The sequence below is a fragment of the Balaenoptera acutorostrata genome, chromosome 13 (assembly GCF_949987535.1).
Source record: "Balaenoptera acutorostrata chromosome 13, mBalAcu1.1, whole genome shotgun sequence".
NCBI lineage: Eukaryota > Metazoa > Chordata > Mammalia > Artiodactyla > Balaenopteridae > Balaenoptera > Balaenoptera acutorostrata.
In genome coordinates this window covers 65,090,468-65,104,528 of record NC_080076.1, presented here as the reverse complement: position 1 = coordinate 65,104,528, position 14,061 = coordinate 65,090,468, and the positions used below count along the sequence as shown (strand labels likewise).

Below are 14,061 nucleotides of genomic sequence, written 5' to 3'. Positions count from 1 at the left end.
TGCCTGTTTCTCAGAAGCCAGAGAAGCTGCTCCCGCCACCAAGATGTGGCACAGGGGCTTCAAAGGGTAGTGGGTTTGTGGAGCCAAAGCCCAGGGGGCAGGGCCAGCAACACAGGCAACAGGCAGGCTGTGCAGCTGGGGACCCGAGGTCCGTCCCTTCAGTGACAAGGGCGGGAGGTGTGGCATGACCGGCTCGCTCTCTGCCTCTAGCCACCCGCCAAGGCCTCGCTCACCCACACTCCACCGTCCTTGGCCCTGACACCCGGCACGCCTCCTCTGCGAAGCCACCGTGACCACGTCCCAGCAGAACAGTTCTCTGTGGACTCCTGGACCACAAATTGCTGGGACCACTCGGCTTGGTAGCCTGTGTTCATGCTGAGTCGTCTTTGTACGAGTGTCTTTCGGTTCCCCAAGCTGACTGTCAAGCACCTTGATAACAGGATCTGTTGTCCTGCATTCCTCAGAATGCTTGGTACAATGACCAAAGAAGGCACATACAAACCGTATCTGTAAATATAATAATTTGCGTAATTTTATTTGTATAAATAATAATTTTTTCGCATAATTTGTATTTTTAGTGCTCAGAAGTACTTTTTTTTTTTTTTTTTGGCTGCATTGGGTCTTTGTTGCTGCGCACGGGCTTTCTCTAGTTGCTGCGAGCAGGGACTACTCTTCGTTGCGGTACACGGGCTTCTCATTGTGGTGGCTTCTCTTGTTGCGGAGCACAGGCTCTGGGTGCGCGGGCTTCAGTAGTTGTGGCACACGGGCTCTAGAGCGCAGGCTCAGCAGTTGTGGTGCACGGGCTTAGTTGCTCCGCGGCATGTGGGATCTTCCTGGACCAGGGCTCAAACCTGTGTCCCCTGCATTGGCAGGTGGATTCTTAACCACTGCGCCACCAGGGAAGTCCCTCAGAAGTACAATGTTTTGATGGAGAAAGAGAAAAGACATGGGAAAAAGCTGGCCACAGCATTTCCCTCTTCTGTAAAAAGATGAACCAGCAAGACGCTTTCCTCGTGAAACACTCAGCACAGCCCCGTCCCCACATCTGTGCAGGGCCTCGCCTCAGGCCACGGATCAGCAAGGCAGAGAAGCAGTGAGACCACTCGGGAAGGAAAAGTTTCTTACAGCTACTATAGTAGGGCTATAGCCCTAGTAGTATAGGGCTTCTATTATCATTAGCACTGCTGCCTTCACAAATGACAGTGACATTTTCTTTCTAACCTTAATTCACTCTAAATTTTAGCAAATATGAAATGAGAGAGAGGACCAAGACACCTGAGCCAGGGCGCATGCCCACAGCCAGCAACACAGGCAGAAAACTGATTCCACCCTGCTTGAACCTAAGTGCAATCAAAAAGCAGAACACTGAGTGTTTCCCTTACTTGAGTACAAAGCAGATCAAGTAAATGACTCTTGTTCTTAGACAGGAATAAGGAGAAAGCACTCTTTGTTTTCTTATAATGCATCAGTCTATAGATAAGAAGTCCTGTAATATTCCAAGTTCCCAAGGCAGGGAGTAAGTGGCGCCCCCAACAGAGGTATGCCTGCTGCAGCCGCAGGCTGGTGGGCCCTGCAGACCCCCTCCCAAGTGGAGAGCATCCAAGCCCTGCTGGGCAGCTGAGGGGGAGTAGAACAGCCTTTGCTCTGTGCTCTTGCCTGACAGACCAAGGGGAGGAGAGTGCAGTGATTCGGTACCCGATCACCCTCCAGCAGCACAGAGGACAGAGCAGCCACAGCAAACCCCTATGTGATGAGTGGCCCCTGAGCCAGCAGGGGAGCGAGGACTGTGGGCCAGGCCCAGCAAGCCCCCTTCGGCTGGCGGCTCCCCAGCAGGCCTTCTGCAGGGGCAGAGGAGGTGGGAAATGCCCAGAACCTCTGAGGATAAACACGCCTGTGGATGCCTGGAACCCACGCTCCACCTGAAGGAGGCTCTGCCATGCAGACAGACGGCAGCAGTCACGGAGGTCCCCTCCCCAAGACGTCCCACACGGCAAGCAGGGACGAAGACAGCAATGAGATGATGATGCAGACCGCACTCTTCATGTGTGTTATTTCATGTAAATCCTCATAGCAACCTTATATGGCAGAAATTATTCTCATTTTGCAGACAGAGAAACTAAGCCTTAAAGGGGTTTAGTTGCTTCCTTAAGCTAGAACTAGAACCCAGGTTAACCTGAAGCCACGGCCCTCATCCTGCCCTTTGTCATTGTGTCTCCTGACTTCCCAATCTTCTTAAAAGACAGCACATTGTAAACAGCCTCCCATTTTGGCTACAAGGGCACAAGCCTAGTTACATCTGAACACTAGGACCAACAGTTTGCCAACAGGATCTTAAGATTCCTCTGTTAGGATACAAACTACTACATATAAAATAGATAAACAACAAGGTCCTACTGTACAGCACAGGGAACTATATTCAATATCCTGTGAGAAACCATAATGGAAAAGAATATATATATGTACAACTGAATCACTTTACTGTACAGCAGAAATTAACACAACATTGTAAATCAACTATACAAACTCTCGGAGCTCCCTGGGCAACGCTGAGCCATTTACAGATGTAACTGCTTCACCTGGCTTCTAAGCAAAATTAAAGTGTTCACATTTTTAAAAATGAATAGAAAAGATATCTGGAAATCCGCTTTATAAACCAGGAAATACTGATGAGAAAGGGGGAGAAGCTGGGAGGAAGGGACACTGCAGGACTGCGGCAGTGGCAGGACCTACGTGAAGGGGAAACACCTCCGGGAAGTGCCCCTGGGCAGAGGCCAGAGGTGTGTCCTGCCTGCTTTTCACAGGAGCTCCGACCAGGCGAGACCCCACGCAGGGTCCTGATGTCCTACCCACCATCTGTCGTGTAAGTGTGTACGTTACTCAAGTCTAGAGAACACAAGTGAGATGTTGCCTCCACGCTGCTCTTCTCCTTCTAAGACACCAGCTTGAGGCTGACTGGCCTGTATCAAGTGCTCGGTACCAGCCAGACTCTAAGCGCTTCCCGTGGACCATCCCGCTTAATCCTCACGACCCCCATGCAGACAAGGCTCAGAGCTGCTGGACGGGGCTATGGCAGGCATGGCTCACTGAGGAGTCCCTTCCTCCCCTGGGTCTAGGCAGGCATACTGAGCAAATTACAGTGTTGACGACCACAAAGGCTACTGCAGAAAACATCACCGGAGGAAGCACATGGACTAAACACCAAGAAAGCACACAGCTCACCTTAAACTGTCTTCTCAAAGTATCGAGATGGGACTCTAAGAACGGTCAATATAAGAAAATGCAAACTGACACAACAGAAATGACAGCACAATTAGACTCCCGATTTAGCAGAAGTAGCAGGCTTAAAACTCACAGCTTTCCCCCAACATAAAAACACAGTGGGAACAGAGAAAACTGCTTCTCTTTTAAAATCCCCTCCCATTTCACATTATAGGATCAGTATTATGTAGTCTGATCTCTAGAACAAAAATTTTAGAATCTGTAAATAAAAACAAATATAACTTCTCACAATAATGTCAGTAAAAGTGGGGAGAGAAGCCACATGTTTCCTGAGATGATCTCAGTGGGAAGACCCCTGACGAGGGTCAGTGCTGTAAAACATCCGTGACCTCAACCCACTTCCCTCAGCCCAGGAAACACAGGAGGCAACAAGCCCCTTCCCTACGAGAAGTTTTCCCTAAAAGAAGTTCGGCAGTGTTTCCAAGCTGCCTTCTTGCTCCTTCCTCTTCATAAAAGCCATGAGATCAAAAATGAATGAACTTTGTACTCGGATTTCACCTTCTTCCAGTTCAAGAAATGCTCACAGCCTCAGTCTGGGGATTCACACAGAGAAACATCTCACTCAGGTTGCTTTCCATCCAATATCAAATAGAAAAACACATAATCGCAACCTTTTTAAAAAGTCCCATATAAACTTTTTCTATTTTCTTATTTTAATTACATATTTAATTGTGGACCCTCTATGTACCTTTCTTTGCTTATTTAAAATTATTTTAAAATTATTGTTTGAAATTACTCTAAAAAATTCTACAAAATCAGTATGAAGAATACTAAGTCAATATATTATTTCTTGGGATCAGTCAGTGCTTCTAAGATAAGCAGTAGAAAGCCTCTCCCAAAACACAGGCCGCTCAAAGTGGAAGGAACTTCTGACTCTCAGACACACCATATTTCTATCCTAAAAGAAAACATTCCCTTTGTGAAAACGCAAACCTCTTCTCTTAACCAAAAAACAACATCCTTCCCGCTTCCCCAGGTCGCTGCCTCCTAACCATCCCCAAACACAACCCAACTGAATGATACCAAGGTGAGCGGGAGGGACTTACAGCTGAAGATGCCCGGAGGTGGATGTTCAGTCACCAGGAGACAGTTTTCTTCATCACTGTTGTCCCCACAGTCGTTCTGTTGGTTACAGACCAGTGAACCAAGATACAAGCATTGCCCGCTGGTGCAGGTGAATTTGCACTCTGAAAAAGCACAATATAAAGCATGCAGTTGTCAATGCCAGCCTGATGCTCTTCAGCTGCTACTTCTCCTTCCCTATCTGTGTGCCGTGATGGTCTGGGCACTCAGTCTACCTGGAGAGCCCAGGGAACAGAACGCAGACAGGGACTCTTTCGGTAAGAGCTCAGGGGCACTCGGGGCCTGCCATACCTCACTCATCCCATGCCTCTGACCCACAAAATAGTAACATGATGTGCCCAGCAAGTCATGACTATGAGACTCTTCCTTTGCTTGAAAAAAATCCTTGGTGGTTTTCCCCGCCACCAAGGATGAGGGAGCTAGTGCAGCAGCAGCCCAGGCGGCAGCAGGACTCAGGAGCTCAGGCTGGACAAAAGGAGTCTCATACATTTTATTTCCAACTTGTCACTGGATGTTGTGAGGCTCTGGGCAAAACATTTAACCTCACTGGTGTTCGTTCATCTCATGCCTAAGAAGAACCAGGTTTATTACCAGGCAGGGGCAGCACTGACTTTATAACATAAAACATGGGAACACAACGTGTGCCCTCTGCTGAGAAGCATCCGTACCAAGGGCCCTGTAAGTGACTTAAAGAACAGGATGGAGCCCAACCCAATGCCTGTAGGCTTCACTGAGCATGGGACGTCTGCAACCTGTGCAAATCAGTATTTGAAAATGGAATTTACTTGTATAAGACAAAATAAATTTGCAAACTTAACACATTACTATAAATTTAAGCAATTAAGGATAAAGGAAATTACACAATTACATACACATGGGCGCATAAACATCTATGTATATCTTACATCGACTATCACCCTAATTCTGACCGAGAGCTTTTCCCTAGGAGCATCCACAGAAGCTGGTGGGATTCACACAGGACATCCCACTCAGTGAGCAGCCAGTAGAAAAAACCTCACAGAAAGTGACCAGGATCCCCACTGACACTGACCATCACAGCCTCTTCATTTCTCCTTGGTTTTGTCTGTCTAGAACATGGGTGGCAGGTCCTTTCCACTCTAAAATTCCATTATTCAAATAAATAATAAAAGGCTAGACATCAGCACACAAGACCTCCATCCACTATGCTAACGACACAGAGGGGCTGCAAAGAGAACCCCTTATCTGCAGTAAAGAGACAACTTAAATCCTCAGTATTTCTGCAACCCAGTATGAAAGTGCCATCACAATTCTCTGTGTTCACATCTTCCTAACAGAGTCTAGAAAGAGACAACAACCAAAGCCTTGACCTAGTTCAGACCCACACGTGAACACCCCCCAAATGCACATCCAGAGCTGGTGACTGGCTGCAACGTCCAGGTGAAAACTCCGTGTGCTGACTGTGAACCAGGCCACATGGCAGGAGCTCTGCTGAAGCCCAACTCTGCTGCCATAAGCGGCACAGACTCAAATCCAGCTGCTTGAAATTACATTGATGAAGTGACTTTTTTTTTTTAACTTAATGGAGAAAATGGATGTCAAGGAAAGAATTTATCTTCCTTTCCAAAAGAAATATTGGAGTTTGGATTACTACCCAACATGAAAAGGACATTAGCCAAAAACAGTACTCCTGATGTTGCTGAAACAGTGACTGGAAAGAAGGGAACACTAACCTAAACTGAATCAAACTCCAAGTAAAAAGTTAAGCACCACTGCGGTTTGAAAGGATCCCAGGTTAAACTCCCATGTTCAAGTTCGTGTGGAACTTTAAACGAGCGCAGAAATGAAACCACATCCACACTTCACTCTGATCTCAGCTTGTTTAAAGGAGACCCTGTCTAGAGTAACAAAATATTTTCAAGGAAATGAATTATGTGATTCAGTTATTCACACAAGCAGTATTTTAGCTCCTTCTGTGTTCAGTGCCAAGCCCAGAGACACAGAAACACAGAGATGAAAGAGCAAGCCCTCTTCAAAGGACTACAACACGAACTTTTGTAAATGTGAGCAGCAACTAACACACGTGCTCACTCCTTCCGAGGATCCATTTTCCTTCTTTATGTCCCTCACAGTGACACCGCTGCCCAGCGAGGAACGGGCCCTTGGTGAGTCACCTGTTTGTTGAATAAACATATGACCTCATCTGAGCCTCATAAGAACCCTGTGAAATTATTAGGGTTGATACTATTATTCCCATTTTACAGATGAGGAAATTAAGACTCAGATTAAGTGACCTGCCCATAATTAAACTGCGAATAAATGGCAAAATGCAGACATGTGTCCAGATCCTCCATCTCTGGTCTCAGGCTCTCTAATTGCTGCCTCTCAGTTTCCAAATCTGTTTTCATGAATGTGTAAAATTCATTTGTAATGAGGATGACATGTATGTAACAAAGTTCTCAAAACAGTTTATCTTAAGTAGGCTTAACATTACTCAGAATGCATTAAAAAGGTTTGTGCTACTGATGTGCTTAGCAAGCTTTTAGTTCTTAGATAATGGAAATACCAACATCAACCCACTGAATTTCAATTTCATAATATCTAAATATTCTCAATGTTGAGTCATTAGCTGAATATCAAACTAAAAATCTCTCCATCTCATGGCCACTTGAATCAAAACAACTGAATTGAAATTTTGCACCAACTTCGGCTTCTTGATATATTTAGAAATCTGCTATAATGTTATTAAGTGTTAAAGATTAATGCTAAAGCTGGAATGAAACTGCAGACCAGAGTCAAACGGCTGTCCAAGGTAACCTAACTGTACTAATCGAGGCAGGCTTCCAACTCAGTCCTGACTCACCCTGCAAGACCATCTCTACCATACTTTCTACCCCAAAGCCCAGTGTGTTCAGACATTAGGGGTGGTCCCTAATAACTAGGTTATTGTGATAGTTCAAACAAACTAAGAACCCCAAACGAGAGGCTCTAACCATGGCCACCTATGGAATCCCTGGGCCGATGTTTCAACACCAGCCTGGACCACCGCACTCCCTGGCGTGAGGTGTGGCCTGGATAGTGGGGGGTTCCTAGGTATCCTTAGACTGATTCTGATGGGCAGCCAAGAAAAGCCACTGCCTCATGAGAAGCAGAGAACTCATTCATATGAAGCCCTCACTCTAGCTAATAGTATTGTGTAGCTAGTATTGGAATGTTTAGTTGGTATTTGCTAATTTACTTAAAAAAAAAAAACAACTAATGTCTTAAAATGGGCAGGTATTTTGACGACTCCTGGATATAGGGCCTGGTTGCTATAACTTTGAACTGTCGATGGGATATTTCAGAAACTTTGGGACCACAGGTATGACCCGCAAACTACATTTTGACACACTATAGAGCCAGGAAACATCCTCAATGAAATAAAACAAGTCAGAGAAAGAAGACAGAAGAATTTTTCCAAATGTTTTCTTTTATCTTGTCCATTCTTTGTGGAACTTGTTGAGTATTCCTGCTAAGCAAGAAGTTGAAGGAAATCAAAGACTGTTAACATCAGAAACATTTTGGTTACAAATTCATGGTGATTTCAGATGTATAATATTGGAATAGAATATAGAATCAACAACCAGGAACCAGTTTTTCCTGCAAGAGCTATATATTTAATTTTAAAATTTGTAATATTTAAATAATTCCTCTTCTTTAAAGTCAGGGTTTTTTAGGTAAAGAAAATGGCATCCCCTTTTGCCATAATTCTCTATTTGATTTTTTATTTAAAAAAATCTAGAATCAGCAATAGATTTTAGGATCACTTTATTTGCTTTTAGTAATACAGAATTTTCTCCATATTTGGAGAATTCTTTAGTTTCTCTACATTCCTACATAAAGCTTCTGATGAATTTCAGTGACTTTGAATTGTCACAGATTCATAAAATTCAACGCTGAGAAGGTCCTAGAGACACAGTGGACCGCCCTCTCAGGTCACAGATGAGAGAATTCCTGACTCACCCAAAGTCAGGGAACAAACCTCCTGTAATGGAACTTAACACCCACAATTTCTATCGAATTTGGGGAAAAACACTTTTTGTCCTAAATGTCATTCCTATTAGGTACAAACTAATACTAACCATTTTGGAGTATACCATGTGAAAAGGAGAAAGGAAAAGAATGATTACGAGAATTTCCTTTGTTACCTCTGAATTTTATTACCTTTGAAAAAAACAAGCAATTTTAAGAGCCCTGAAAGCAGGAAAGAAATGGAATATCCTAGAGTGGTCTGTGAATTCCAAACTTTTACACACACAAAAAAAAACTATATTAAAAAAAATTTTTAAGGACCAGTAGCTTAACAATTTGAATATTCTAAAACTAAACTTGGACAGGGGTAAATACTCAATCTTGACTTGCAGGAGAACAAATCTGCATCTCAGAGGCCAAAGTTAATCCACTTGGTAGAGTCAACATTCTATTAGTTAAAAGGCAAAAAAAAAGATACTTGAAAGTTGCTAAGAGTAAATCTTAAATGTTCTCACCACAAAAAAAGAAATAGTAATTAGGTGACATGATGCAGGTGTCAGCTAACCACTGTTGGTCTTCATTTTGCAGTATACACGTGTGTCAAATCACGTCGTCCACCTTAAACTTACACAATGTTATGCGTCAATCACATCTCTATAAAGCTGGGGGAAAAGGCAACAAAAAGTTGTTTTCAATTTTTCCTATGCCTTTTTTAAAGCCTTAGTTTTCACAGATATGACCTCAGTCACAAAGTAATGCATCACAACCGTAGAATCAGCCTCTTTTGTGAACAGGCAAAGTGGTCCATGGCAGCTATTTCTGTGAGAGTTCATACAGCACCATGGGCTCACTCAGCTCACATGTCCGTCACTCATACACCAGAAAACTGGGAATGATTCTGGCTCCAACATTTCTGATGTTAAATCTAGAACTTGCTCTCAGTAATGGGGCCTTCTTAATATACTTACATTGTAGATAACAGAGACTAAACTTAGCCGCTAGGGACCTATAAGTGAAGGACTAATAAGGTTCTAAAATTAGCACAAATAATTTTACCACGACCAATATAAGTTTATATTTCCTACTATCACGATGACAATATTTTTATTGATATATTCATACACTGCCTACTCCCCTGCAAGGCACAATATTATCTACCATAAAAGCAAAGTTGCACAGAAATGAAAACAGTGAGTAAAAGACAAAAACCACGAACCTAGAAATGCAGGGGACGGAGGAAACCTGTGACCGCAGAGAGCTCTAGTGACCAGTCACTAAACCCAGCTCCAAGCAAAGGGGCTGCCGCGGACCAGTGGAGACCAGAGGCCCGGCGGCGAGCGCTCGCTGGCCCACAGCAGGAGGTGCTGCAGTCAGTCAGAAACAGACTTTCTCCTGCTTCTCAGACCTGAGAGGATCAGTCACTCTTCTTATTACAGAGCACTGTACAACAACACGGAGGCCACCTCGACACCAACTTTGTCCAAAAAGGGAAAAGGGCTCCTCAGATTGTTCTTTCCTGTGTGACCTCCTGTGAGGCTGGAATATTAGACTGGTTTCTATTGAAGGAGCCAGAATGACAGGGTCCAGAAAGTAGCGATTTAGCAAATTACGAAGATAAAGCTTCGAGACTCTTCAGAAATGAAAAGTTAATCCTTAGGGCTATTCATCTCAAATGTCAGCTTTTGACAGCATGTGAAAGGCAGAAGGATGATAAATGCATGTTCTTCTGCAACATTTTTCAACACAAGGAATACATTTTGAGTAACCGGTAAGAGACTCAATATCTCACATAACATCAACACTGATCTCCACGCACATCTGAGGAAAGAGGTCTGAGACACTGTGGGTGCCTCACCTGGCATCACACGGTGACCTGAGCAGCACACCGAAGGCCAAACGTAAAGACTGCGCATCACTAACAACGTGCTCCCCTCACTCAAAGACGGTGCTGACTTTGCCGGTCATAAATTTGAAACAAAGGAGAATTTAATTTGAAGGTTTACATTCTATGTAATGAATTAAATTAACAAGCACTTAATAAAAGTCGTCGTATCTTAAGTGGTGCTATTGAAACCATAGTTGTCCTCCAGAAAGATGACTGTGACATGATAAAAGGACATTTGCCCATATAGTAAGATTAACAGAGAAGAATCTCCCATCAAAGACAGTAATAAATTTTTTTTTAACTCAATCCATTTTATGATGTGGCTTATCGCTCTCACTATGGTGCTGAAAACATTTTTAATGTGTCTAAAATTCTCTAACAACCATGAGTGAAAAATGTGCCTTTAAAAGTCCAAGGTACTTTGGCTTTAGACTTCCAGTCTTAAAATTATCCTTTAGAGCAGCCTGAAAAAATTACCCAACTTTCATCAAAGCACGATCAGGTATTTTAAAAGTCAGTAAAAGTCCTCTAGGACTTGAATTGGCAAATAGCACTATTTCTTTTCTATGTTTAAAGGCACTGAATGAATGAATTCTTTTCTGCGTTTTTCTGTATATAAAATGCGAAGAGGGGTTCTCAATTAGCTTCTTAGAACAGTACTGGAAGCAGGTAAGAACCACCTTAAAATACTCTGCGGAACAAAAAGGTGTATCAATATATACAATGCACATGGGAAAATACTTTGAAAAGACGCTGAGCAAAATACAAACAATGATACCTCTGGGTGCTGGGATCATTAGTAATTTGTAGTTCCTTGTGAGTTTTATGTATGATTTTATAATCAGGAAAATAAAAAGCCTATTTTAAGGAGGGAAATCTCTGTGAAAACCAAATATTTGTAGAACTCTAAATCCACCATAATGAAGTACCTAACTCCCCACGACGTCATCCAAACAGAAATCCAGACATACAGCTACAGCCCCACTGTCTCAGTCACATTTCAGCACGAAGCACATGTGGGACACCCCCACGGGCAGAGCAGCAGTAACAGCACACACACCAGCTGGCAGTTCCCGCCTGAGGACCTGCTGGGGGAGCTCTGAGGGGTGGGGGGCCAGTCCCGTAGAGCCACAGCCCACGATGTGGAAGTAAGGCTGAGGGCCAGATGTGCGGTCATGGAGCGCCCTGGACACCCTGCTGAGGACCAGGCCCAGTGCTCCATCTACAGGCTTTAAGTAAAGGCCTCTGAACAGGATGTAACCGCACAGCCCTGAGCATTTAATGCATACCTGTAAAGACTAACCCTGCACACCCCGCTCACTACAGCTCCACGGAGCAGCAACAAGAGTTCTAAGCTGTCCAGTGACATACACGTTTCAGGTACACGGCCATGAGGACCACACCCAGCCTGCAGGACCCACCTAGATGGATGCACAGGTGTTTACGGCACAAACCTGGACCCCAAGGGGGAACCACAGGGGTGAAAGGGTGGGATCGATTCTCAGGTACTGCAACCGCTGAGCCTCGGGACTCTTCCCCTCAAGCCACTCTTTCATTCATTCTTTCACTCGAGTCCTGCACTGCTCTAGTGAGGCGCATGGCCACAGGTGCCAAGGACAGAATAGACAGTCCATTGTCCTAAGACTCAGGAAACTGGCTTCTCCTCCAGCTCTTAAACTAAATATTGTGTTTATCCTCAGGCAAGAACAAGAATCTTAACCTCTAAACTCCTTCCTGGTTAATGTGGTACCTGGATTAAAGCAGTAGTTCTGCATCTTTCCCTGACAGCCCCGGGGACCTCTTGAGGACTCAGGGTCTCCAGCAGGAGGTGGGTTGCAGGGTCAGTGAGGACTCCCTGCAGGATTGCTAAATCTGTGTGCAGGGTAGCTTTCCGTGCGATTCCACTGGAAAACAGCATCCCCCAGCTAAAAAATCTGAAAGCTACCTACTGCCTTACATTCTAAAAGTCCTTTCAGTTCTTAGAATCCATGATTCAACAGAATTTTAAGAAAGAAATTTTAAAGAATGAAATTCTACTTGAGCCCTTTGGTACTTCTGTTGCCCACTCTTGATTATTCTAACGATTATCCAAATAACAGGTGCTTTTAAAGTTTCTGAGTTCTGGATATTTGGATATACACTGAGTATCAATACCACCTCTAGGGGATCCTTTGTATCAGCTTTACAAACATGCTATAACCTCCCCCATCTTTAAAATAAAAATGCTTTGGGCCCCACTCTCCGTGTCTCCACTCCCAAGGCTCAAGCCTGTAGCTGTGCAGGCCTTGGCCCCATCACTGCGCACCCCCTATCACTGCGTCAAAACTGCTTCTCCAGGCCGTGAATGACCTCCATGTCATTAACTCCAGTGTGGCCACGCAGGCCGCATCTCACTAGACCCGCCTTTGACAGCCGGCCACTCCTACCGCCCGGAACCAAGTGCTTGGTGGGTCCAAGGACACGTTCCCCCCTCACCGATCCCCCTCCCTCCCTGACTTGCTGCCCTCTTGTCTCGGCCATACACCCAGGCCCTGTGGTCTCAAGCCATCCAGCCTCTCCATGCCAACGACCACACGTCACCATCCCTCCAGTCACCTGTTGGCATCTCCAGGTGGTGTAACACACCTGAACTCACCACAGCCAAGCCCAAAGCACCATCTTCCCGTGCCAGCTGGCTCTGCTCACAACCCCCCATGTCTCGAGAACACATCCTCCCAGCTGCTCAGGGAACAACAGTGCAGTCACCTGTGACTCTTTCCTTTCTCTAATCCAGTAAGAAATGCTGTTAGCTTCACCTTCAAAATATGTCTGGAAACCGGCCCCTTCCCGCCATCTCACTACAGTCACCCTGGTCTAAGGGCCATCACCACTTACCTGGATGACCCCGACAGTCTCCTGACCAGACCCCCAGCTGCTCCCCGTATCCTTCCCACCAGAGTCTGGTCCCGAGAGGGCACCCAGGACGACTCTGCTCAAAACTCTCAAATGGCTTCTTCTATTTCACTCAGAGGGAAAACCAGGGTCCCTACAATGAACCCCACACAACCCCCCATCAACAGGCCCCATCCACTCCCTGGCCTCTCCTGTCCCTGAGTTGGCCCTGGGCACACGGGCCTCCTCGCTGTCCCTTGAACACACCCGGCTCACTCAGGCTCGCTGTTCCTCTGCCTGGAACACTCTCTCCCGAGGAATCTGCTATGCTAACTCCCTCACTTCCATCAGGCCCGCGCTCAGACGTCACATCTCTGTGGGCTTTTCTCTGACCACTCTGTTTAAAGTTGGATCCCCTCCCCAAGACCCCACCCCTACTCCTGGCCCTTCCTATCCTGCTTTCCTGCTGGATTTTTCTCCACAGCTCTCTATTTCCATCTAACATTACATCTAATGACATGCGTAACATTTCTTACCTTTTTTTCCCACTAGAACATGAGGGCGGTAGGGATTTTTGTCTGCCTGGTTTTACTGATGAATTCCCAGAGTCTGAACAGGGCCTGGTATACAGTAAGCATTCAATAAGTATTTGTTAAATAAATCAATGAGTAGAAGTAAAAGCTTGTCGGGAAGTTCTTCCAGGAACCACAATTTACTACTGCTATCCCTTTGGTGAGAAAAGTTTTCTCTGCACATATATCCTCAATAGGGAGGGAGGGAGGGAGGGAGGGAGGGTGTGTGTGTGTGTGTGTGTGTGTGTGTGTGTGTGTGTGTGTGTGTGTGTGTGTGTGTGTGTGTGTGTGTGTGTGTGTGTGTACACACATATGAAAAATGAGGTAGAAAGAAGACAAAAAGATGAAAATAAAATTCAAATCTATCATTAGCAAATTACA

At 45.0% G+C, this 14,061-nt stretch overlaps 1 protein-coding gene across 1 annotated transcript in view; it reads right to left on the bottom strand.

The window, feature by feature from the left end:
* LDLRAD4 (low density lipoprotein receptor class A domain containing 4) overlaps positions 1-14,061 on the bottom strand; it is a 298,933-nt gene that overhangs the window by 104,911 nt on the left and 179,961 nt on the right. Inside the window, 1 exon segment of the mRNA XM_057526646.1 lies at positions 4,326-4,466. Coding sequence (XP_057382629.1) covers positions 4,326-4,466 — 141 coding nt within the window.